The sequence below is a fragment of the Hypoxylon fragiforme genome, assembly GCF_022984875.1.
Source record: "Hypoxylon fragiforme strain CBS 206.31 chromosome Unknown GGS25scaffold_9, whole genome shotgun sequence".
NCBI lineage: Eukaryota > Fungi > Ascomycota > Sordariomycetes > Xylariales > Hypoxylaceae > Hypoxylon > Hypoxylon fragiforme.
Window position 1 is genome coordinate 245,842 of NW_026054764.1, and position 22,155 is coordinate 267,996.

Consider the following 22,155-nt stretch of genomic DNA (forward strand, 5'->3'; position numbering starts at 1 on the left):
ATTATTATACAAGTATTTACATTAATTTAATAAAGAAAAGAAATTATAGAAATTTCTATTATTAAATATACTAATTAAATAACATAATAACATATTTAATATATATTAAATAAATTTATAAGGCTTTATAAATAAGTAAATATGTTGGCGATAATATTTCTTACAATAGTAGAAAAGTGGAGGAACTGTGGGGCTGAGGTATATCTTGGTCTAAACTTTTGGCCACAACCTTCGTAAGTGCTTAATTGCAGATTACCTAATTCAAAGATTGACAGGGGAACAAATCAGGGGGTTGAATGTCTTGGCGATGAAGATGACATAAGACCAACACAAGATCAATATAACTAGATAAGAACCGATAAGGTACATAGTACTATACTCGTTTAGTCTCGTTAACGTCACAAGGACGGACCCTTTAACCTTCGTCGCCGTCTTTTACTTTTTAATTATTCACATTCAGCTCGTCAATGCTTGTTATATGTCATCTCTCTCTCTTTCTCTCTTCTTTTTTCTTTACTCGGTATATAGCTTTCTAACACGTAGATATGCAGCTTCTTCACGCTTCAAACATACCAGAACTTCCACGAGCCCCCCGTTGCTATCCATGAAATCCATAAGAATCCATGAGAGTGCGACTCTGAATTCTCATTGAATATATCAATCAATCACGCTACAACGTCCATCATTCACGATGAGTTGCGATATTTGCCATCGGGCGCATCACCCGAACAGGCTGCCTTTCCTTTGTACCGTAGATGCGAGGAACGAATTGTACGAAGGCCGTGTGGCAAATGCTAGGATCCTCATAGAAGCTGAGGAGCTCGAGTCTCGAGTCACCAAGCTATTGTCAGAAAGCGATACAATTCCAAATCCCTCTGCGACAAAAGGCTCTCCTCGAACGTACATAGAAAACTGCATTTCGGAGGAACACAAGGCTAAGGAGAGGACCGAGAGAATTATAGCATCCGCCGATAAGCTTCGTGAAGAGGTCGCTGCTGTTAAAAGAGAGATTGAGGAGCGCAAGGCTGGCATCGCTCGCAAGAAGTCAGATCTTGTTGCTGCCTCGCAGGGTATTACTGCGCGACGAGCTCGCGAGATTGAAGAGACCAAGAAAGCCATCAAGATGACCAGGTACTCCTGGGATCGAGAGTACGACGCTATGACAAAGTACCGGGCCGCTCTCTGTATGGAGGTAGCCAAGCTGTACAGACTGCAGCGTGTGCGGCGTGGGAACCCCGCCCGATTTGAGTACAAGATTGGTGGCATCGATATTGTCGATCTACATACCATGAACAGTAAGTTCATATAGTTTCTCGTAGTATTCATAAGTTGTGTATGTCCCGTTCAACTCCATCTAATACTTCTAACTTCCTAGACGCGCAACCTGAGCTTATTTCCGCATCTCTCGCGCATATTACGCATCTACTATGGCTCACTTCGCATTATCTTTCCATCCGACTTCCGGCGGAAATCACCCTCCCGCACAATGACTACCCACGACCAACAATCTTTTCGTTAACTTCTTCGTACCATCATGGCGATGTCGCATTTCCTGGTACCTCATTTTTACCTCCTGATCCCCGTGATCGCCAATTCGCCCATGTTCCACACCCCCGACCCCTATTTTTGGACAAACCCCTATCCACTCTTGGCAAAGAAGATCCACAAACGTACAATTCTTTTATCGAGGCGATTTGCCTCTTGGCCTATGATGTAGTTTGGCTTTGTCGAACCCAAGGCGTCTCTGTAGGCGATAACACCAACAGCTTAGAGGATTTTGCTAGTCTCGGCCGAAACTTGTACAATCTTCTCATCAACTTCTCCCTGCAGCGGAATCCTCAGCAGATCGCCGACGATCCAGCCCAAAATAACGGCACCGGCATCACCAGCAATGCGCCCGCAGAGCTCGGCAGAGCGGGTCCTCGCATGGGCCTCTACTCCCATGGCACGGCGCACACATTCTTAGGCAGCGCGGCAGGTAATGAGCTCACGCGCAACTTCAAGATGCCCAACGTGGCCAAGCTAGCAGATAAGCTCAAGGCTAAGCTTGTCCGCGAGAATCCGGTGCCCGAGTGGGAGCTCCTGGAGGACGACGCGTGGACACCAGATGATGCGCTCGACGATGGCGTGCTAATTGGCGGAACCCGAAATACCCCGGGCAAGGGAGGGCCCAACGGCGTACCGGCGCATAGATTTGGGATCGAGAGTTATATGAGCGTTAATACTGTTAAGAGCGGTAGTAGCGGAGATACTAACACTCGGGTGCCGCATGTTGCGGGTACGAATGGGAACGGGACTGCGGGCGGGAGAGGCGGGGAAAGGGAGAAGGGAACCAGCGGGTGGACGAAGATCAAACCTAGATACTAGGTGGATAGCTATGATTGTAAAGTAGATGCGCCAGAGTGACCAGAGGTCAGGCAGTGTGTTGAATAGAATACACCCCTTTTGGTATATACTCATTTATAGAGTGGGTTCCAGAAGTGCTAGCTGTCTTGCGGAGTTGATTTTCTCGACTTAGACGAGATCTTGCGTAATAATTAATTTAGTAAAACAAGAAAGTAGGAGTTTTAATACACTGATTTCAGGTGGCAAAGGAAAGAATGAAAGAACATTGCAAACGAGAGGGATGTAAGGGGGGACACGAATGCGCCAGTGCTTGCTTAGAGTTACGTAGGGGATCTCTAGGCTAGGGTTTGTAGTTCGAGATAGAAATAGACCTATCGCCCATTACCGATGTATTGGCAAAGCAGTCAGGTGTAGAGCGTAGTGTATGAATATGAACTTGGTGCGAAAGCAACCGTATATATAGAAAGTACCATGATAATCGGTACCGGCATCCTTCGTGGCCTAAATTCGACATTCGATACATGATAACGGCCGTCCTGTAGACCTACCCATAAATATCCTTCCTATATCATCACTCATACCAAACCCCATCTCTTACAAGTCCCTCCCACAGCTCGTTTCAATGCTAGCATCACCCCAGAGATATCCCCCCTCTCCCTTTTCCTTCGGTATCGATGTTCTTGCGTGCGAGACCTCTGAAGTCCGCTCGTAGGACCGTCGAGCCAGGTCTGAAAGGGGGTCGGTCGTTTCTAAGCACCTATAGGTGGGTATGTAGAATGTGTTAGCAAGCTGAGCATTAGGGTGTTATGGTTGAGCTTCGGGGATTAGCGACTTACTTTTTTTCCTCTAAATGCTCAGGCCTTTCTCAAACCGATAAAGCATCCATGATCGCAATACCAGTTCCTCACCGCTGGATTTGAACCAGCTAGTTAGCCCTTTGATTGACATCCCTGCCAAAGAGAGCTAGCTCTGCCAGGCAGCTCCTGAACAACGCTTCGCCAAGTGAGGTGTGAGATAAAAAGAAGGAGGAAGAAGAAGAAGAAGTAGTCCGCGTCTCCTGGAGGCAGTGTAATACCAGGGACACGAGTGGGATCCAAAGGAACCCGGGTTTCAAAAAAATAAAAGTTTTTCTTCCCGAAGGATAGAAAAATCATCGAATATGGTCATTGAGCTTCGTATAAAAAAAAAAGAAAGACTCTCGCATAATGATGGGGGTTCCAAAAATTGGGTCAGGCTTGGATCGTGCTATAGCTGGGAGCAGAGCGGGTCCGTCCCAAGCAGCAGAGTCCAAACCGAAGCTTGTGCAGGACCTATCGAGAATGTTACTAAAGACACCATCAAGGGGGGAAAGGGGACACTTAGCGGAGATCAGTTTGAGAGTTGAGCAGTGGGCTGGTGACGAGCCCGATCCTTGACTGCGAGTGTGTTAGTAGAGGAGGACCAGAGTAAAAAGTTCCAAGAGGAAGTAGACAAAAACTCACAGTCACTCGGCCATGAAGGCGCCACCATATCCTGGGTCCCGCCTGCGCTCCCTCAAACGCAGACGGGGCCTATCTCTAATATAACCTGGGCGTGGATGTGACGGGGTCCACCAGGCATTGTCGAGGAGGATCACGAACACTGTGGCAATACCCTCGCGCCCTCCTGATCCGAAGACCCCTCGGGCAACTCAGAGCAAAAAGCCAATTCGCCGAGCCGGAATCACTGTTCCCAAGGGCTTCAAACAAAAAAGGCGGCCCAAGAAAAAACTCATCCGACACCGCAGCGGCCCCTCCCTCCCCCTTCACCCCATAAAGGGATTCCTCGGGATCCAGGAGAGGCACGCGCGGTGGGCGGCCGAGATCGCGCATTTTCATCTGACGCCCACTATAGTCGCAGGCGCCTAGAATCCATAATCATCGCGAAAACATCGGCGGCCGGCTGACTCCCATGTCGATCCTAGGAGCTGTGGTGTCGAAGACGAGGTTGAAAAAAGTGCCACGCGCCGGCCCAGTGAAGTGATATAAGGGGGGGTCTGCGGAAAATATATATCGGTAGGGAGAAGAGGGATAGAAGTGCCGGTTGCCTATCGTATCGGGGAGCACCTTTACTTGTCGCCAAGAGCAATTGTTGCCACAACGGGTGGGACCTTCTCCAGCAGTTGGCATCACGGGTGGTTGGGCGGCGGAAATCTCACTAAAGAGCCTTCCAGGGACCTGCTACAGTCCCTTTCAGACCCCGAAGCTCAAATCCACGAGCGCCCGGGCGGTCTCCTCATCGAGGTCGTTCAGCTCCATGAGTTCGGCCACCCGTGATTCGTACTCGTCGTCGGGGTCAACCGACCTCGGACCTAGCTTCTTGGACGGCGCCTTGGCGGATATGATCTTCCGCGGGGGCTTGGCAATGGTTAAGCCGCCGACTGTCTTCCGGGGTTGGGCGGGACCCTTCTCCTTGGACAAGCTTCGATCCGGGGACGATTCTGGCGAGGGATTGGCGGAGCGAGAACCTTGTGCCGGGGTCAATGATTGTGGTGGGGGGGTCTTCAGCCGCGATGGGCCGGCCACAGATTCTGCGGTGGGTCGCGGCTTTCGCAGCACAACCCGGAGCGTCTTTCTGGCCGGCTTAGCGGGCACGACTGAGTTGGGATCATATCGGGGCAGCGGTTTCACGTCTCGCAACGAGGCTGGGATTGGTACTGGCGTTCGGAAGGTAAAGGTCGCGCCACCCGTTGGCCCTTGCGGCTTGGCCCTTTTCGCGGCAGGCAACTCATCATCAGAATCATCGTTGCTATTGTCATCTGTTGGCTGCGGGGGTGGGGGCGCAAGTCGAGGGCGAAGACCCTCAAGAAGTCTTTTGGCGCCTATCGGCGCAATCGGCCTTCCCAACGATCTCTTTATCGGCACCTTGCTTGGCTTTTCGGTCGGCTGCGGTTCGAATTGGAACTTGAACGGGGCCGGGGCGACTGGTGCTTGCTTGGGTGAGGGCGGTTGGGCCTCTTGCGCTTTAGGCTCTGGCACGGGGCTTGGGGGCTTGGATGGAGGGGGGTCTGACAACTCCGAGTCTGAGCCGAGTAGAGCTTCAGCGATTGCTCGCCGAACCTCGTCCTCGCCAGTTGCGAAGTCATAGTCTTGTCCGGAAACAGGCAGGCCTTTACCACCTTCGGTCGGGTGTTCAATCTCCGGCTTAGGACTTGGCTTCTGTACGTCGCCTATCTCCGGATCCTCAGAATCCAGATCAGGCTCCGCCGTCTGCTCTTTATCAAAAGCCAGGTCTTGAAGGCCCTTCTCAAGGTCTTCAATCTCCGGCTTAGGACTTGGCTTCTGTGCGTCGCCTATCTCCGGATCCTCAGAATCCAGATCAGGCTCCGCCGTCTGCTCTTTACCAAAAGCCAGATCTTGAAGGCCCTTCTCAAGGTCTTCAATGTCCTCCTTGCCTACTTTATATAGGCTCAGACTGCTCTGCATGACATCGGCAAGCTCGTTCACATCGTTGGTCGGCTCGGGTGCAGCGGGAGAGTCCCCTTCCATATTGTCGTCGAGACCCAAGTCCCATGGGGTCTTGTCTTGCTCTGGCTCGGGTGCAGGTGCGGGCGTGGGTTCCTCCTCCTCGATTTCCATTATCGCAGGAATGGCTTGTGCGTCGAGGTCCATTGGCACTTGTTGAACTTGTCCGTCAGGCTGCTTGTACTCCATAGGGGATCCAGGAGCACTATCCCAGTCGAACATCTCGATTTCCTTGCTCACGGCCGGAACGGCGGGGGCGCAAGAAAGGTCAACGAAGACAGTTGGTTGATGTTCGGGTTTGGCGAAGCTGGGCGCGGGCTGCTGGAACTGATACTCGGGCGCAGTAACAGCGGGGGCAGCGGGGGCAGCAGGCATCTGACTCTGTATCTGCGCATCGTAACGGACAACCTGGAGTTCGTGAGGTTGCTGGACGAACTGAGGCTGGGGCGCATCAACAGGGGCAGCGAAGGCAACAGCAGCGGGTTGGGCGGACTGAATGTGGCTAAGAGCCTGGTATTCGCCGGGGTACTGGACGAACGAAGGCTCTGGCGCGAAAACAGAGAGGGTTGACGGAGCTGCTGGGACTAAGCTACCCAAGAAAGGGGCAGGACGAAGTTTCGCCGCGGTGTTTGAAGGGCGGGGCAGGTATGCGCGAGCGAAGGGACCGACGTAGTCACTGGTCGGTCGCGGGCGTTTAGGAGGTTCGGCTTGGGGCTTCCGAAACAACCTTTCGTAACGTAGGTTGCCAAGGAGCCGGTATTGTCGCCGTTCCTCGAAGTAGCGCCTGACGCTCTCCTGCGAACGCCGCGCTTCCTCGGCTTCGCGGGCTTCGCGGGCTGCGACTCGCTTGCGTTGCTCCTCCAGAATAACCAGAAGAGTGTCCACTGTACGTAGACGGTTTGTAGCAACGGTCGAAGCCCCGATTCTATGCGCAAAGTGCTTGTCGAATGTAGCACATAGGGCGAGGCCGTGGTCGAGGGCGGCGAGGCCAAGGTTGAGGACGGGGCGCAAACGGACAAAGACGGGCCAAAGGTTCTGTTCTCCGACGCCTAGACTCCAATCGAGCTTCTGAAGCCAGGGAACGAGGGATCGAAGACCCAAAGAAGGTCGACGAATCTCGGTGGTTGAAGGCAACATCCTAATTATTAGTAGTTAGCAATTATTTCGATCCAAGAAGAGGTCAGAAGAAAAGGGGTCAAGGGGTAAGGGGTAGAGGATAAAGGTTGGGTATAGGTAGTAAGTATAAGTCAAAGAAATGTGTAAGGAGTATGGGTAACATGATAGTAGGCAGTAGGGAGGTAGAGGAAGATGGTAGAAGGGTAGAAGGGTAGAGGGTAGAGGGTAGAAGGGTAGAAGGGTAGAAGGGGAGAAGGGGAGAAGGTAGAAGGGGAGAAGGGGAGAAGGTAGAAGGGGAGAAGGGGAGAAGGACAGTAGAGCAGTAGGACAGTAGAGCAGTAGGGCAGTAAGGCGGTAGGACAGTAGGAGGGCAAGGTGGGTAGGAGGGTTGGGTGCTTAGGGGGATTAGGTATAAGCCTCATAGGTAGTAAAGATACCTAGTAGGCTGCTGTGGTGGGTCATGATGAGGATTATCGATTGATAGCTGATAGCCCTGGGGGGTGTGGGGGAGGGGGGATTGATAAATAGAGATAGGTACTCACCACTTGATCCAAAGGTAGGTTAAGAGGCATGGGACCACGTAGGCGAGCAGTTCAATGCCATGGTTGTATGTGCCAGCAGCCAAGATGGCGGCCAAAAATCCAAACCAACCCAAGGGCGTAAAGCCCCAAAGGAAAGCCTGGAAGATCAGCCATGCTGACACTAACCCGACAGAGAGAGACGACTCGCTCGCGAGGTCTGAAGCGACGCGGCAGAACAAGAGCATGAACCCTAGGCCGAGGAGACCCAAAGCGTGGTGCACCTTGAAAAGGTAGGCAATGGCGGCGAAGGGAAAAGGTAAAAGTCGGGAGAAGATATGTTCACCACCCAAAACACTGCAAGCAGCATCATGAGCGACGAAATACCAACTCAACATCATAAGAGGATAAAGTATCAAAGATACGATATCCGGAAGCATGTAAATGGCTGCGAGGCCGATCATAAAGCAATTGCTCCGTACCACTGGAAGCGATACGGAGATCACACGTAACATTTGTCTTGATGCAGGCATCTTGAAAAGCTGTAACGAACTTAAGGAAAAAAAAAAAGAAAGAAAGAAAGCAAGAAATTTGGGAAGTGTCCAGCGGTTTATATAGTTTTTGGGAAAAGCGGCAGAATCCCGAGGGTGCCTGAGGCTGCCAAAGTGACCGACACCGCCTTACAGGTGCAGTGAATTTGTGGTGGGCGACGACGAGATGTATACTACGAGGATGTACTCTGTAAGTACACTGGAAAGGTATTTCGGCCTAGTAACTCCCCTATAACCCCCTTAACCAGGGCACCAGAACACCTGGAGATACCCTCACAGGTACCAGTGGCCACCTAACTCTCACCTAGGTGTACTTTCAAGATACCTCTACTCTATCCTTTCCATTCTATTACATTCCCTTCCGCACTGTAGAGCAGAAGGTAATTTGTGCGGTTTTGAAAAATTTTATCCGTACCTTAAATATCAGGCACCCAGCGATGTAAACAGCTTCGTACTTGCACTATCACTAGGTGGGTAAATACAACAATACTAGGTATGTGCCTAGGCAGGTACTTCAGTAAACATTAAGAAATGTAGGTAGTCGCCGGCGGCAGCAGCCCCTACGATAGGGCGTTCTGGGTACAGAAGAATATGAAATGGCCTACCCATCGATGAGTCTGTTACTGTATATATAGGTATGATGCCTTTCCCATGCAATGAGGTAGTTGTAATGTGCTCGAGGGCCCTGTAAAGCATTAATAGTGAGCTCAGATTGCCTTTCCTGTTGTATCTATCACTAAAAGCTTACTCTCTCGAATCCCCTCACCCCTACACTATCTCTTGTTCCTTAAAGCTATCTGAGCCTGGTTAGGTGCTGCTCGGGAGAAGCTTAGCCCTGACTCAAGGAGGATACTAGGAATGGGCTCGCGAAGTAGCAATATTTTCCGAATTAAGTGAGTTAAGAATACCGTGTGAAACTATCGTAGGCAGGCTTTTGGAAATTATGGCCAGGATGGACAGCTGGAAACATGGTCCTGTAGTCCATGACCGTAATTGGTGTTTACAATTTCCTTACGTTTTTGCTCGAGGATTTTCTTTTTGGTATTTAAATTGCAACTTTTCGTCTCATTTACATCTAACAGGCGATAAGAAGCTTCGTATCTTGGGCATCTCGACTGCTCTGTCGATATATACGCAGTAATCGTCCAGGATTCCAAAGACGGACAATAAATGAACAGCAGACGAGAGGAGGAGATAATCAAAGTAGGACAAGTTCAACAGTAATGGCAGTAGCATTGATAATCTAGTCCCAAGTGTTCGACTTAAACGTAAAGGCAGCATTGGTAGGGCGATGGCTATGAATTTGTATACAAAACGTATCAACTTGTTATTAATACAAGGCTAAGTTATTCTACCTTGTTGACATCTCAGTTAGAGAACGCGATAATAGTAAAGGCATTATATGGCAAGAAACTACGAATTGGCTTAGATATAAGATCAGTCAGTCATATAGTAAGGAGATGAACGAATTTGAGTAATTTATATAGGATACAGTCATGGCAACCAAACAGAACTACGTCACAGCTTGAAGAGGGAGTTTGCGAAAGGAGTATATGACGAGGAATCGCAAAGGTAAAACAACATGACCAGGTCAGTATCTTTTGATATTATATGTATGCCAATATAATGAGCTTTGTAATTGAAGATCGATACATGTTTTACGCAAGTTATAGTCTGGTCAATATCTCGGTATTCAGCCATTGCTATTTAGATGAGCACCCATTATGCTTGCTACATTACTCACTACCTATAAACCCAATTGAAGAAATACCATACCATACTTCAGCTCGTTCTAAAACGCGAAAGTGACGATAATACCCTCGATAAATCAGCTCATGATATTATCCTACCAGCAGTTGAACAACCCGCCTTCCGTGCCCCCTAAGCCGCAGGACGTCTCTTTACTGCCATAGAAGCTCGCGATGGCTAGTATAGAGAGAGCAGTCGTTGCCATTTCCGAAAATTTCGGCTTCCTTCCCTACCTTCACGCCCCCGTGGATCTACGTATAGATTATGACCTATGGCTTATGTATGTAGTTAGAAAATCCCCGCTTGCTCATGTTTGAATAGATGTTTACAAATAGGCCAGACGAGCCTCCTGCTCCACCTACCTATAATTTTCTTCCGGCTGCAAGAAAAGACAACAATCAACCCTAAAGCCTAATACTTTGCTAGGTTAGTAAATTCATCGCCTACGAGGTACGCGGCCATACAAATAAGTATTTGCCCATTACCTACCTAACCCAAGATATTCATCCATCCACCAACCCATCCCACAATGGCCGAATACACCACAACCCGCGAAGCCTTCCAGCGCGCCATGGAGCGGAGCCTGACCGGCCGACCCGAGGACTCCAAGCTGTACACCGAGAGCACCGCGACGCCCGCCTTCTACCAGGTCATGAAAAACGGCCGGCGCATACCCTACGCCGAGTACGTCAAGGGGGCATCGCGGAGTGGCGCGGCAAGATTAGTGATTGCAAGCCTGTCGTGTGAGTTACCTAGTCGCGTCTCGGTTGTTTTATTTACTTCGTTGTTTACTTCTCCTACGGTGGGTAGGTACCTCAGGCACCTGCCTGCCCACAAAAAATAAATAAAAATAATAAACAAACACCCAACCTCAAATAAGCATAGAAGTACCTATTTATCTATTTTTACACCGTCAAAAGCCACCAGTTCCTCCGCGACGGCGCCGAGACCGAGTTCGAGAGCTTCATGTTTGCGAAAGTGGACAGGGAAACCGAGAAGATGGAGTGGCTGGTCGAGCGGTCGGTTTGGGGATGTATGTATCGCCCACTTAAAACAGCTAATCAACAACAGAGCTCAACGGATTCAACAAAATCTTTTTCGTAAAAGGTGACAATGCAAATAGGTAATGGTATCTATCTAAGCTAATGGTACGCCACCAAACACCCCTTCCTCATCAAGAATCTAGGCATTCGAGGTGCGTAAAAGAAACAGTCGTGAGTCGTGATAGCAAAACAGGCCAAGGGGCCAAAAAAACAGCCTTGGAATAGGCATGTTCCGTCCTCCGCTTATTTCTGTCCCGTTGCAAGTAACTTTTCCTCCAACTCGACAACAACATCGCCCCAATTCTTCATGCTGCCCTGCTCCTCATTTGTGAGCACTCGCGTGCCAATCTTGGCCGTGAGAAACTCGACAATATTCTCCGCCTTGAACTGTTCTCCGTATACAACTCGTGCCTGAGGGACGATGTTGACTTCGATACCAGTGGGAGTGCTCTGGCCATGCAGATTGAGTGTAATCTCTATCTTTGTTTTGCATGGTGTCAATAGCACGAGTGCCTTGATGGCGAGGTGATCCGACACTCTAGTGACGGTGGTTCGGAACGAGCAATTCAAGAGACGCACATTTTCTGCGGTATGCTTGGCTTTCTTCCAACCCGCACTGATCATATCTAGGAAGTCCTTAGGCCTAGTCTCCTTCTGAACCAAGCCTCTAACGTGGTTTCGGATGCATTGGAGGAAGAACAGTTTTTCTGGAGTAGGTGGTGTTGGGTTTTCCTCCCGACTAATATGGAACAACTCGATTGTTCCATTTGGCTTCAAACCTGCGAACGAAGCGCAGTCAAAGATGACCTCAATCTCGCCAAGATATGCGAGCGCGAGCCCATGCTCACCCGTTGAACGCAATAGGCTCCAACCATGTCGCTTCACAACTTCATCATATTTGGCTATATCCAGGTTAGCAATTTCGTCCATGATCAAATAACAGAAGAAAAAAGGTACGAACCTTTCGCCGCAGCAACATCGCTAGTAGCCCATCCCTTATTCGCTTCGCGAATCTTCTCTGCTTTCTCTATATCAGAGATACACGCCTGTTTTTTCTCTGATAACTCGGAGATGCCAGATTCAGTGTCGTCAAGTTGCTGCCGTAACTGTTCGATTTGCTGCATCTTTGCTTGGATATCCAAGTCAACCTCCTCGAGCTCGGATCGAGCCATTTGAAGTTCTTCGGGGTCATCGTCTGCCAGCTCCTGTGCCGCGGACTGTAAATTGTCGTGTTCTATTACTAGAGACTCGAATTGTTTCGTCAACGCAGGTAGAATACTGTCAAGCAATTCCTGTTGTTTGTGTAGAAGCTCTTCATCGGCTTCCATTCCTTCGCCAATGTTCACTAGGCCTTCTTTCAGACCATCTTGGAGCTTCATACGCCATTCATACCACATGGCCTTGCTTAACAGCCGGGCATGTGTCTTGACGTTCTTGAACTGGTTATCCATGAAAGCCTTATACTCGGGTGTTGCTGACATATATTCTTTGAAAAGAGCTGGGTTTTCTTCCAAAGTCTCCGTCTCGATTTCGTGGACTATCTTTCGACCTTCTGAGATATACTTTTTCAGCTCTCGACAAGACTATACGCGGTTAGCATCCATCACGCTTCTGCACACAAAAGGTAAGTCTTACATGTTGAAATAGCTCCAGCATGGGAACTGTACAAGCACCAGCGACAACACATCGCTGCAAAGATATGTCTTCATCGCCTTGCATAGTGCCGTTATTTGAAGTGTTAGGTGCTTGGGTGTGTCGTCGTTTCGTTGTGGTTAATTCCATAAAACGAATGTTGGTCATGTTCAAGAAGTCCTGTAGGTGGATTCGCTCTCCATCGTCGTCGTTGTCGTCATTATCATCCATTTGAACATCGGGTTCGAACACAGGTTGTGATTCGTTCAAGGTGGTTTGGCTAGGAGGATGAATAGACTCAACTTCTCCAAAACGCTCTTTACCCCGAGGGGATGACATTATAGCGGGTGTCTTTCTAGGCGAAAGAACTGGCGTAGTAGCGACTCTGTAGTCATTGACGTTTTCTAATTCTTTGCTGGCAGAACGTGTCATTCGTCCCGTCGTTTCCGCCTTTGAAGGAGGCGCGTGTAATCGGACATTCTTGACAGGACTGCTTTGATGATTCTTGAGTCGCTTGATGCCATCCCTCTCCTCAGCTTCCTCATCGTCGTCAAGCTCCATAGGACGCTTTCCGAGAAGACCCTTGGCACTGCCTACATGCAAGCTTTTACGTCCCTTAAAAGGGTTCTTCTTAGGGGTCATACTAGAAATCATGTCCTTTAGACTTGCCGTAGTGTGGTCTTCGTCTGCACCGTCAGCCCCGCCATAAAGCTGGCCACTTTCTTTTTCTAGTTCCAGTTGGCGTTCTCGTTCTATTTCAAATTCCAATATCTGAGGATTGGCAAAGGAAACATTCCGAGTGATTTCACGGGGTACGAAGTCGTCTGCTGTATCACCAATCGACCCGCGTCGGTCGAAGATAGCCGCCACCTTGGGGGATCCAAGGCCCGGTCTGTCAGCGCCCACGCCCGAAAGCCTTCTCCTCTGAGGAGTTAGAACGACGCGTGGCGTAGACACACCGGTCGTAGGGTCTTGTTGAAAAATCGACGTCGCCTGGCCATTCTTAGAAGCGGATCTAGGTGTAGAAGCCACATTAGAACCACGCCGAGTCTTCGAAGCAGAAGGTGACTTGGACTTCCTCGCGGGTGGATCTTTCAATGGAGTCCTAGGTCCCTGTTTGTTGGGAGTACCTAGTTTGAATGGACTGGCAGATTTTGGGGGTGACACATTCCGGACAGGTGAACTGCTTTTCGGAGTGGCTGATTCTTGCCAACCGTTACTGCGGCGAAGTCCATTTCCTCGAAACATGGACAATCCAGGGCTTCCTGTCTCTGAGGCTCCCTTGCCAGCGATGGCTGCGGATAGGCGTCGCTTAGAGGATGAGCGTAACCCTGGTACACTATCGTCTTCATCAGCCTCCTGCTCCATGACCTGTCTGGCTTCAGTTCGGTCCTTGGCCGAAGGTGGACCCTTGATAATCCCACCCATCGCCATAGTCATAGTCATATCCATTCCTGTTGTGGCATCCTCATCATTCTCGTCGTCTTCGCCAGCAGGAATGATACGACCCATACCAACTGTCATGTCCATTGTAGCTTCATCATCGCCACGTGCAATAGTACGACGTCGGCTTTGAGACGCTTGTCTGGTGGCAGGGTTAATATTGTTGCTGGAAAGGAATCCGCCTATGGCAGAAGTAATTTCCATTGACATATCCTCATTATCATCTGGATCAAAGAGGCTATTTTCCGATTGCGGGCCTTTTCGGATTCCGCCCACTGCTGTAGTAAAATCCATAGGCGCGTCCTCAGCTGCCGAGTCCTCTTCGTTCTTGTCCGGGCTAGAGAATTGCATTTTTTGTGTTCTATTGCGTTGGGGAAGTATGCCTCCTAGGACTCGAGTGACATCCATCGACATCTCTTCTTCGGCATCGTCGGGGGACTCCTGGTGGGTTTTGATGATGCCGCCGACAGCGTTGGTCATGTCCATATCCATGTCCATGTCCATATCCATGCCCTCAGTATCTTCCTGTTCGTAGTTGTCTCTGGCCTGGTCAGCCTTCAAGGCGTTTTGTGTATTCTCCTGATCGCGTAAAGGACTCGGCTGCTTAGGTGCGGGTGCGGGTTTTCTTGCCCAGCCGAATGATGGAATAATCTCTTCTTCCTCATCAAGACTTTGGGTGACAGCTTGGCGAGAGGCAAGTCTGAGAGCGGAATCCAGCGTATCAGATGACTCATCAGGAGAAACTGAGCGAGCAGACATAGCAGATGCAACCGAAGTACCGGTAACCTCAACATCAATATCCATTGTCACGCCATCAGCATCAGAATCGCTGCCAGAATCCGAACCAATCTCCTCATGCACCTCCATCGGGCCCTCTGTGCCTTCAGAATCTGAGCTATAGACACTCGAAGCCAGGGTATCGTCATTGTTATTGTTGAAATTGAGTGAGCGAACACCAGAGCTTCTGCGCCTGTTTCGTTGATGCATGTCGCGTTGATTTTCGGGAGAATCAGGAACAATATCATCCTCCTGCTCTGGGGGGGTCGATGGTGGGTCAGACGGCTCTGGGTCTTGATGATTAGCAGCAAGTGATGATGCTCGTCTAGTGGAATCTGTTGAAGTTGTCGAGTCTTGCATATACTCGACTTCATGAAATGTGTGAAGGGTAGCCTCGGCTGCGAAGGAAACTCTTCGATTAGCAAGGGACTTTCTTCGGGCTTCGCGGCGATCATTAATCTCTTTTTCTAACTGAGCTCGTTCTCGTTCTTCTCTCTCTCGCGCAGCAGCTTGTTGTTCCTCTTCGGTTCGTAGAGCGATTTTGGTGCCAGATGAATTGGAGTCATCATTCTGGAAGAGGTGAGGTAGTTTATCGGCTCCATGACCGGCCATGGAAGGTGGGGAGATACGAGAATGTTTGGATTTGTACGAGGGGATTTCAGGCAACGGTGGAATCGTTGGCTTAAGAATCGATCTCGGGGGAGGTTTAACGGGGGCGGCTATAGACTGCTTGGTTGTGAGTTTACTATGATTTGCAGTGGTGTTAGACATATTGTCTTTGGTATTTCCTACCACACGCCTATTTCCAGAGCCAGGCTTTAGAGCATCCAATCCGCCAGGGCCTACACTTTTGCTTCGTGACTTCTTTCGCCCTCCATTAACGGCCAAAGAACTAGCCATGTCGACAGTGATGTTTTCTTTTTCCATCCTCTTGCGCACAGGCGAGTGCCCGGTTGACTTTCTAGGTCGTCTCGTGGACGGGACTGTGGCATCAGAGCGAGATGCCATGCTGGGCAATACGATGGATGATGGATGATGGATGATAGATGATAGAAGGAAACGAAGGGTAGGTATTTAGGATGGTTTCGGCGAGGTGTTGTGGGGATAGTGATATTCTAAGGTACCATAGCCTAGATGAGTAGACACGAAACAGGTAGGTACGACGTTGAAAATAAATTATCGATTGCTGATTTATGATCGTGCGAACTCAGTACTAGGTAGTGTTGTCGCATGACCCTCTGGTCGATAATTGAGTTATAAGAATTTGAGTAGGTAGTTTGACAAAAATAGGCTAAAGAAACCTTCACAACAACTTTTTCAAGTAGTGGTGTCATCAATTGGGTTGTGAAGTTGTAAGGGTAGAAGAAGATAGGTAATGTTGAATCGTGCCCCCGAAATTCATATGCTCACGGCGATCGCGTCAATGAGAAGAGAGCCGGGACCCTTGTTTGTAAACATTGAAATTCAACCGTAGTGGGGTACGTCACTTAAAGTAGCTGGTTCATTGCAAGTTGACTAAACTGGAATGGGGTTAGCTTCATTGGCATTGAATTTCCAAGTCACATGCGGCAAGTTCAACAATCAATTCATAAGCCACACCTCTTAAAAAGAACATTAACTAAACTCAAGCCACAACAAACGGGCTGAACCTCAAAAGAAGTGGATACCTGCACCACCCACAAGCGAGAAGAGCCCACACAACTAAACATTTTCGACCTTATTTTTTTTTCTCATTTCCAATCTTCGGTACCTTTTCGCATTCGCAAATCCGCTATCCAACAACAACATCACGACAACCTCCGACTCTAACCACCTTTGCGATCACCATAACCCATCGCAAACATGGCCACAGAATTGACTGTACAGTCGGAGCGTGCTTTCCAAAAGCAGCCCCATATCTTCCAGAACTCTAAGATCAAGGCCAAGTCCACGCGACCTGGAAAGGTGAGTTTGATACTATTCTCTACTTGCTTTGCTTACTCTACTTGCATTGACATGTTACTGACATTCTCTCTCTTTAAAGGGTGGCCGAAGATGGTTCAAGGACGTCGGTCTGGGTTTCCGAACCCCCAAGACCGCCATTGAGGGAAGCTACATCGGTACGTGAATAACATAAATCTGAAAAAATCATTGGAGAAATATTCGAGGTGTTTTGTGTGTCATGTGCGCTTGTCGCTTTGGTTGTCCGAACTACCTCCAAGATCTCTCGGAATCCTGCAAACTTGGCGGCTGGAAACGAACAAGCAATTAGAAAATAAAATACCGAAGATGACGATGCTAACCGCGATATTAACACAGACAAGAAGTGCCCCTTCACCGGTCTCGTCTCTATCCGTGGCCGTATCCTAACCGGCACCGTCGTCTCCACTAAGATGCACCGAACTGTCATCATCCGACGCGAGTACCTGAAGTTCATCCCTAAGTACGCCCGATACGAGAAGCGACACAAGAACCTCGCCGCACACGTTTCCCCCGCTTTCCGTGTTGAGGAGGGTGATCAGGTCACAGTTGGTCAATGCCGACCTCTGAGCAAGACGGTACGCTCTCCATATTCCACCATGCGAAATCTATTCATTTTATTTTGTGGATAATGCATGTATACGTCGCTTCAGTTTGCTAATGTCAATACGATAGGTGCGATTCAACGTCCTCCGTGTACTTCCCCGAACCGGCAAGTCGGTCAAGAAGTTCAGCAAGTTCTAAACTTGGGCATCTTTTCTGGGCATCGATGGCGTTGTTGCTTGGTTCTTCATGATCGCAGATTCGGAACGGGTGATTCATAGGCTTTCTGCTAGGGCACAAAGATGCACCATCGGCAGTTCTGAGAAATAAAAATGGAAATACCACTGGTCCTGTTCAACCTCTAATTGTGTGACTGTCATTTGACATGGCTCGCCTCGTTGGACTAGTTTCTGTTGAAAGAATGAAATCGTAGTCTTAGATTGGCCGTATATCAATCCTCGAGGCCGATTTATGAATCAAGTTGCTTCACTGGTCCGCCCACGCCCATCACTAGCCACAGAGGATGCCATTTGTTTTGTCAGAACGGGCTTCCGGAGACAGCATCCCAACGCAAAGCAATTCTGCTTTCTAGGTTGATTTCTGCTCGTACATAAGTAAAATGGTACATTATCGAACGAAGTCGCCCATTAATCCAAATCATATTGATATTGATCTATTTTCACCTAGCCCCTTACTCTACGCGGTGGGCCATTCGTACCTGTCAGACAGTATAAGACGCTTTGATAGTCAATGCCTAGACTCTGCATTAATTTTGAGTCTTCTATTTCTTTGCTTCTTGATAGCCTTGGTAACTCAGTCCATAATCTCACGGTCATGTATCATTTGTTGAGGCTGGGATATGCTGTAGGGGATGAGTTCCTGGTGGCACTTCAATGTTAGTAATCAGAGTGAAAAGGGCATCATGAGCTCGATAATCGATTAATACAGTTTACATGCATATTCAGTCTCCGATAACGATAACAAACTTTTGGCATCTTTCACTTCGCAAAAAAGAATTTGGGAATTTATTGATTGGAGGGGCATCGCCCAATTCGACCACCAAATACTAATATCATTTCCCCCGCTACGGCTTGTCTTCTTTTCGAGGACCTTATGCATCGCGATGGGTTGGTGGGACAGTCTTTGGTCCTCGGGCTCGAGCACCGATGATCCGCTCCGCAACCTCGACCCCAAGCTCCGCGAATTCCTCGAGCGAGAATCCCCCGTGAAATACAAGACCGCGCAAAAGCCGGCAACGGCAGCAACGATCGCCGCGGAAGCGGAGGCAAAAAGGCAGCAGCAGGTAGCAGACGATGCCGCCGCGGCTGCGGCAAAGGAGGCGGAGGAGAACAAGCCGGTCGTTCCTAAGGACAGTCAGTACCAAGATGGACGATATGCGCACCTGTGGAAGACGTACAGGCCGCTGGCAGAAATTGAGGCCGAGACGAAGAGCGACCATGAGAGGTTGATGGATGTGCTGGAGGGATATAAGGAGCGCAAGAGTCAGATTGGCAGGGCGGCGCTGGAGAACTGCGCCTTCGAGCAGATGGATTGGCGCCAGTGCATGAACAACCCAACCTTCACCGAGCGCATGACGATGTGTCGAGACCAAGTCAGGAAATTTGAAAAGTGCTACATGACGCAGACTGTGAGTTTCAAGTCACTTTGCCTCCATCCATCCATTTCTTCTTGATGATTAGGAGTTGGCCGGACAAGAGGGAGAGGTGCTGATACTAGACAATCGCACACAGAGACTACTCAAAGCCTTAGGCTACCTGTCGATCACCGACCGCTCGCCCGAGGCCGAAGAAGAAATCCAACTACACGCCGACACGCTATACCAACGAGTCGTGGCGCAAGAAGCCGAGATCACCGCGGCGCGAGAGGCCGGACTGCCGATCCCCAAGTTCCCGCCGTTGATACCTCGAGTCGCACCCATTCCGGGAGAACGACCACAGCAGCAGCAACAGCCACAGCAACAGCCACAAGGCGAGCTGGAAGAGCTACCACCAGACAGGCTAGAAGCACTGCGCGCCAAGTTAAAAAAGGTTCCCGAGGAGGAGCGCGCCGCGGAAGAAGAGGCCTTCCGCGCGGAGTGGCGCGCGAAGAACGAGGTTGCGGGGCGGGTGTACGACCTGTGGAGGCAGCAGGACGAGGACCGGCGGGTCCGCAAGCAGAGGGGCGAGGAGACGATGTGGGATAAAGTGGCGGGCACTTTCCGCAGCGGCGACAACCCCAAGGATAAGTAGGTAGTGATGTGGATCAATGTACAATGCGACAGGCAATGCGTTAGTTGGTTGGCTTGGTTGGCTTGGTTGATGCATTGCTCTATTTCTCTACTCCACATGCCTACTACCTACCTGCCTACCTACTCATCTGCTAGGTTAGATATATAGGTTCCTCCTATACCAAACATACATATGCATGCTTATGAAGTACGAAGTCCACGAGGGTTTCCTTAGGAGGCGGCGCATGGGCAACGAACGGTCTGGGGGGGATCCGGCCTGTATATCGAGTTATAGATAGATTACAGGATGAAAATGTACTATACTTGTGATATTTACTCCGTGGTCTCTATGGGTCAGTCAATACCTAACTAACATACACATTACACATAACACATACAGGTGTATGTAGGTATGTATGCCTGCACATTAAGCCTAAGAACATGGGAATATGAACTATGCACCTCCAGCGAACCCGCCCGGGAAACCAAAAACCACCCATCCATCTTGGCGCAGCGCAGTATCTAATTACCTCCATTCGTACAAGCCTCGTGCGGATGCATTCCATGACTCGACAGACATCGCGGTGCGGTGCGGTCACCTAGTTTAGACCGACGACCCGACGGACTGGGTCAACCAACATCAATCACTCACTACTCACTTGACCATTTGAACTTTTTTTTTTTTTTCGAAAAGAAGGCCGCTCGCTTCTAAATTGACTAGATAGAATAAAACATGCTCAAAATAGCGGCCGATATACTAATTGAACCGTGTGTAGCCGTTGCCAAAAGAAAAAGAATTTAATTCCTTTTTGTAATGAAAAAGACCAAACAAAAAAAAGGGGCAGGAAGGGGGGAGAACGTAAGTAAGTAAGAAAAGAACAAAAAAAAAGCAAAAAATGAAAGGTCTCCCTGGGAATCGAACCCAGATTGGCGGAAATTTTGAAATTCTGATTTAAGCTGTCAGAATCCGCAGTGCTAGCCATTACACCAGGAAACCCATGATTGGATGAAAATGCGTGCGTTAAACGCCTATAAATAAGTAGGGTAACTAACTAACTAACTGACTAACTACGTGACTAAAGACAGTGTCGGCTAAATAAATTAAAAATCAGTTTGGTTTGCGCCGGTCGCTTTCTTTTTTGGTCGGCCGAACACCGGCGCCCAGCTCCCCACCCCCTCTTTGATTGAGCCTTGAAACATGCTAGTTAATGTATGTAGGACAGCGAGAATAATAAGTGAATATTACTATCAACAGACTTTGAAAATATGACTTACAGTAACTATATACAAACAAGAAGATAAAAGCAGTTTCGCATACAAATAACTAACTAAACATGTAAACCACAAATACAAAACAAATGCCTAACTAGGTACCTAGCATGACTAAAAGTCAACGCGTGAAGAAATACAAATACACACGTAATTAAACCTCCCCCCCCAGAGTACATAATGAAAGAACGACAACAAATGATGCAATAACCAACAAATCAGCCCGTCAAAATATTGTACCTTTACCCTACCCTACATACCCTACCTACACGTGTAAATACATACATACATACATACATACATACATACATCATCCCGTCACAAGTGTGGGAATCTTATGTACACGAACCATGAACAAAGTCGGGGAGGGATGCCACTTGCCAAGAGATCGCCAAGACACCAAGACATGGAGGCAAATGCTTATTTCGATACCGAAATAGAAACAATGGATGGACTTACAAATCTATTCAACGACATGCGACATAGCTGCTGTGTCTTCTAGTTGGGGGAGACATGTTTGGAGGATAATCGAGCGACGAAAGGGCTAGGGAACGTGGTCATACGACGGCAACAAGCTAACATAACACGTATTGAACATTGACAGCAAATCATGGTAAAAAAAAATCATCGAAACATTTCTATTGATAAGAAAAAGAACCGCATCTCTCTATCTTTCATCTGCTATAGACAACGAGAAACCACCACCGCAAACCATTTCAGATCAACCCCTCCCCGAACACCGCAACATCGTCAAATGGATTTTCATGTGTGCTGACAGGAAGGAGGACCCTTGTGATACCGAAACGTCAGACGGGAGAGACATCAATTCATGCAGTAGCGCTGGCGCCATGTAATCTGGTATTTCCGAGACTGCCTGCGGGAATTTTCACCCCCCATCGTGTGACAAGACGCAGTTTGCTGTGGAGATGTAAGAGTCGGCATCAGTAGGGGCGCCAGGTCTAGGGTCTAGATCTAGGTCTAGCAGCAGCCCTCGTCGCAGGCGCAGAGACCGCAGCAGATCTCGCAGCCAGCCTCTTCACCACCGCGCATGTTTCCGAACTCGGGTTGAGGTTCCGAGGACTAGATTGGTTTACAGTGTTAATGCAAAAGTATCCCCAAGAGGTGATATGCTAAACCTGTGGTGGCAGGCAATGGGGGGGCTTGTAAATGGAAATGGGTACCTACAGGCTGTTGGGTAACGACGCCGTCAGTGGCAGTCATCTCCATGGGAGCTTGTTGCTGGGGTTCTTGGGGAGAAGGCATTTTGATGGTTTGGAAAAAGGGATTGATGGATAAAAACCCGAGAGTAGAGTAGAGGGTAAGGACGATTTCAATTGATCGTGAGAGAGAGCTTGCTTATGGCGAGAATTTCACGACTGGCGAGAAAAACTACGAGATGGGTTGGAGAAGTAGTAAGAAGTTTTTAAGAGCGGTGAGTGAGGATTTCAAAACTGTTCGCGTTTAAGAAAGAGGGGAGAGCAAGCTTCTTTATCTAGTCGG

At 48.9% G+C, this 22,155-nt stretch overlaps 7 protein-coding genes and 1 non-coding gene across 8 annotated transcripts; 4 read left to right on the forward strand and 4 right to left on the reverse strand.

The window, feature by feature from the left end:
• The first annotated feature begins 396 nt into the window (after nt 1-396).
• GGS25DRAFT_505648 (UV radiation resistance protein and autophagy-related subunit 14-domain-containing protein) lies at nt 397-2,558 on the forward strand. The gene is made up of 2 exons (XM_049262253.1): nt 397-1,295; nt 1,376-2,558. Exons 1-2 carry the CDS (start codon nt 692-694, stop codon nt 2,365-2,367), a joined length of 1,596 nt encoding a protein of 531 aa, XP_049112740.1. The 5' UTR covers nt 397-691; the 3' UTR covers nt 2,368-2,558.
• A 1,998-nt stretch (nt 2,559-4,556) lies between these two features.
• GGS25DRAFT_534430 (uncharacterized protein) lies at nt 4,557-7,995 on the reverse strand (the record flags this gene model as incomplete). The annotated part of the gene is made up of 2 exons (XM_049265770.1): nt 4,557-6,966; nt 7,487-7,995. The coding sequence occupies 2 exons, from the start codon at nt 7,993-7,995 to the stop codon at nt 4,557-4,559; spliced, it is 2,919 nt and encodes a 972-aa protein (XP_049112741.1).
• Nucleotides 7,996-10,291: 2,296 nt separating this feature from the next.
• Nucleotides 10,292-10,873, forward strand: GGS25DRAFT_525116 (uncharacterized protein; the record flags this gene model as incomplete). Its single annotated transcript, XM_049264727.1, has 3 exons — nt 10,292-10,446; nt 10,683-10,781; nt 10,834-10,873. 3 exons carry the CDS (start codon nt 10,292-10,294, stop codon nt 10,871-10,873), a joined length of 294 nt encoding a protein of 97 aa, XP_049112742.1.
• Nucleotides 10,627-16,099, reverse strand: GGS25DRAFT_505650 (Spc7-domain-containing protein). The gene is made up of 4 exons (XM_049262254.1): nt 15,450-16,099; nt 12,441-15,383; nt 11,767-12,388; nt 10,627-11,707 (listed from the first exon to the last, which is right to left on the reverse strand). Exons 1-4 carry the CDS (start codon nt 15,663-15,665, stop codon nt 11,049-11,051), a joined length of 4,440 nt encoding a protein of 1,479 aa, XP_049112743.1. The 5' UTR covers nt 15,666-16,099; the 3' UTR covers nt 10,627-11,048.
• A 221-nt stretch (nt 16,100-16,320) lies between these two features.
• On the forward strand, nt 16,321-18,042 carry GGS25DRAFT_505652 (ribosomal protein S17-domain-containing protein). The gene is made up of 4 exons (XM_049262255.1): nt 16,321-16,601; nt 16,681-16,756; nt 16,956-17,194; nt 17,292-18,042. Exons 1-4 carry the CDS (start codon nt 16,500-16,502, stop codon nt 17,358-17,360), a joined length of 486 nt encoding a protein of 161 aa, XP_049112744.1. The 5' UTR covers nt 16,321-16,499; the 3' UTR covers nt 17,361-18,042.
• A 118-nt stretch (nt 18,043-18,160) lies between these two features.
• GGS25DRAFT_505658 (uncharacterized protein) lies at nt 18,161-19,723 on the forward strand. The gene is made up of 2 exons (XM_049262256.1): nt 18,161-18,807; nt 18,911-19,723. Exons 1-2 carry the CDS (start codon nt 18,283-18,285, stop codon nt 19,406-19,408), a joined length of 1,023 nt encoding a protein of 340 aa, XP_049112745.1. The 5' UTR covers nt 18,161-18,282; the 3' UTR covers nt 19,409-19,723.
• A 564-nt stretch (nt 19,724-20,287) lies between these two features.
• GGS25DRAFT_t112 lies at nt 20,288-20,383 on the reverse strand. The gene has a single exon. It is a non-coding gene; the product is annotated as a tRNA-Gln (tRNA).
• A 1,250-nt stretch (nt 20,384-21,633) lies between these two features.
• On the reverse strand, nt 21,634-21,918 carry GGS25DRAFT_525120 (uncharacterized protein; the record flags this gene model as incomplete). The annotated part of the gene is made up of 2 exons (XM_049264728.1): nt 21,634-21,735; nt 21,841-21,918. The coding sequence occupies 2 exons, from the start codon at nt 21,916-21,918 to the stop codon at nt 21,634-21,636; spliced, it is 180 nt and encodes a 59-aa protein (XP_049112746.1).
• Nucleotides 21,919-22,155: the final 237 nt, after the last annotated feature.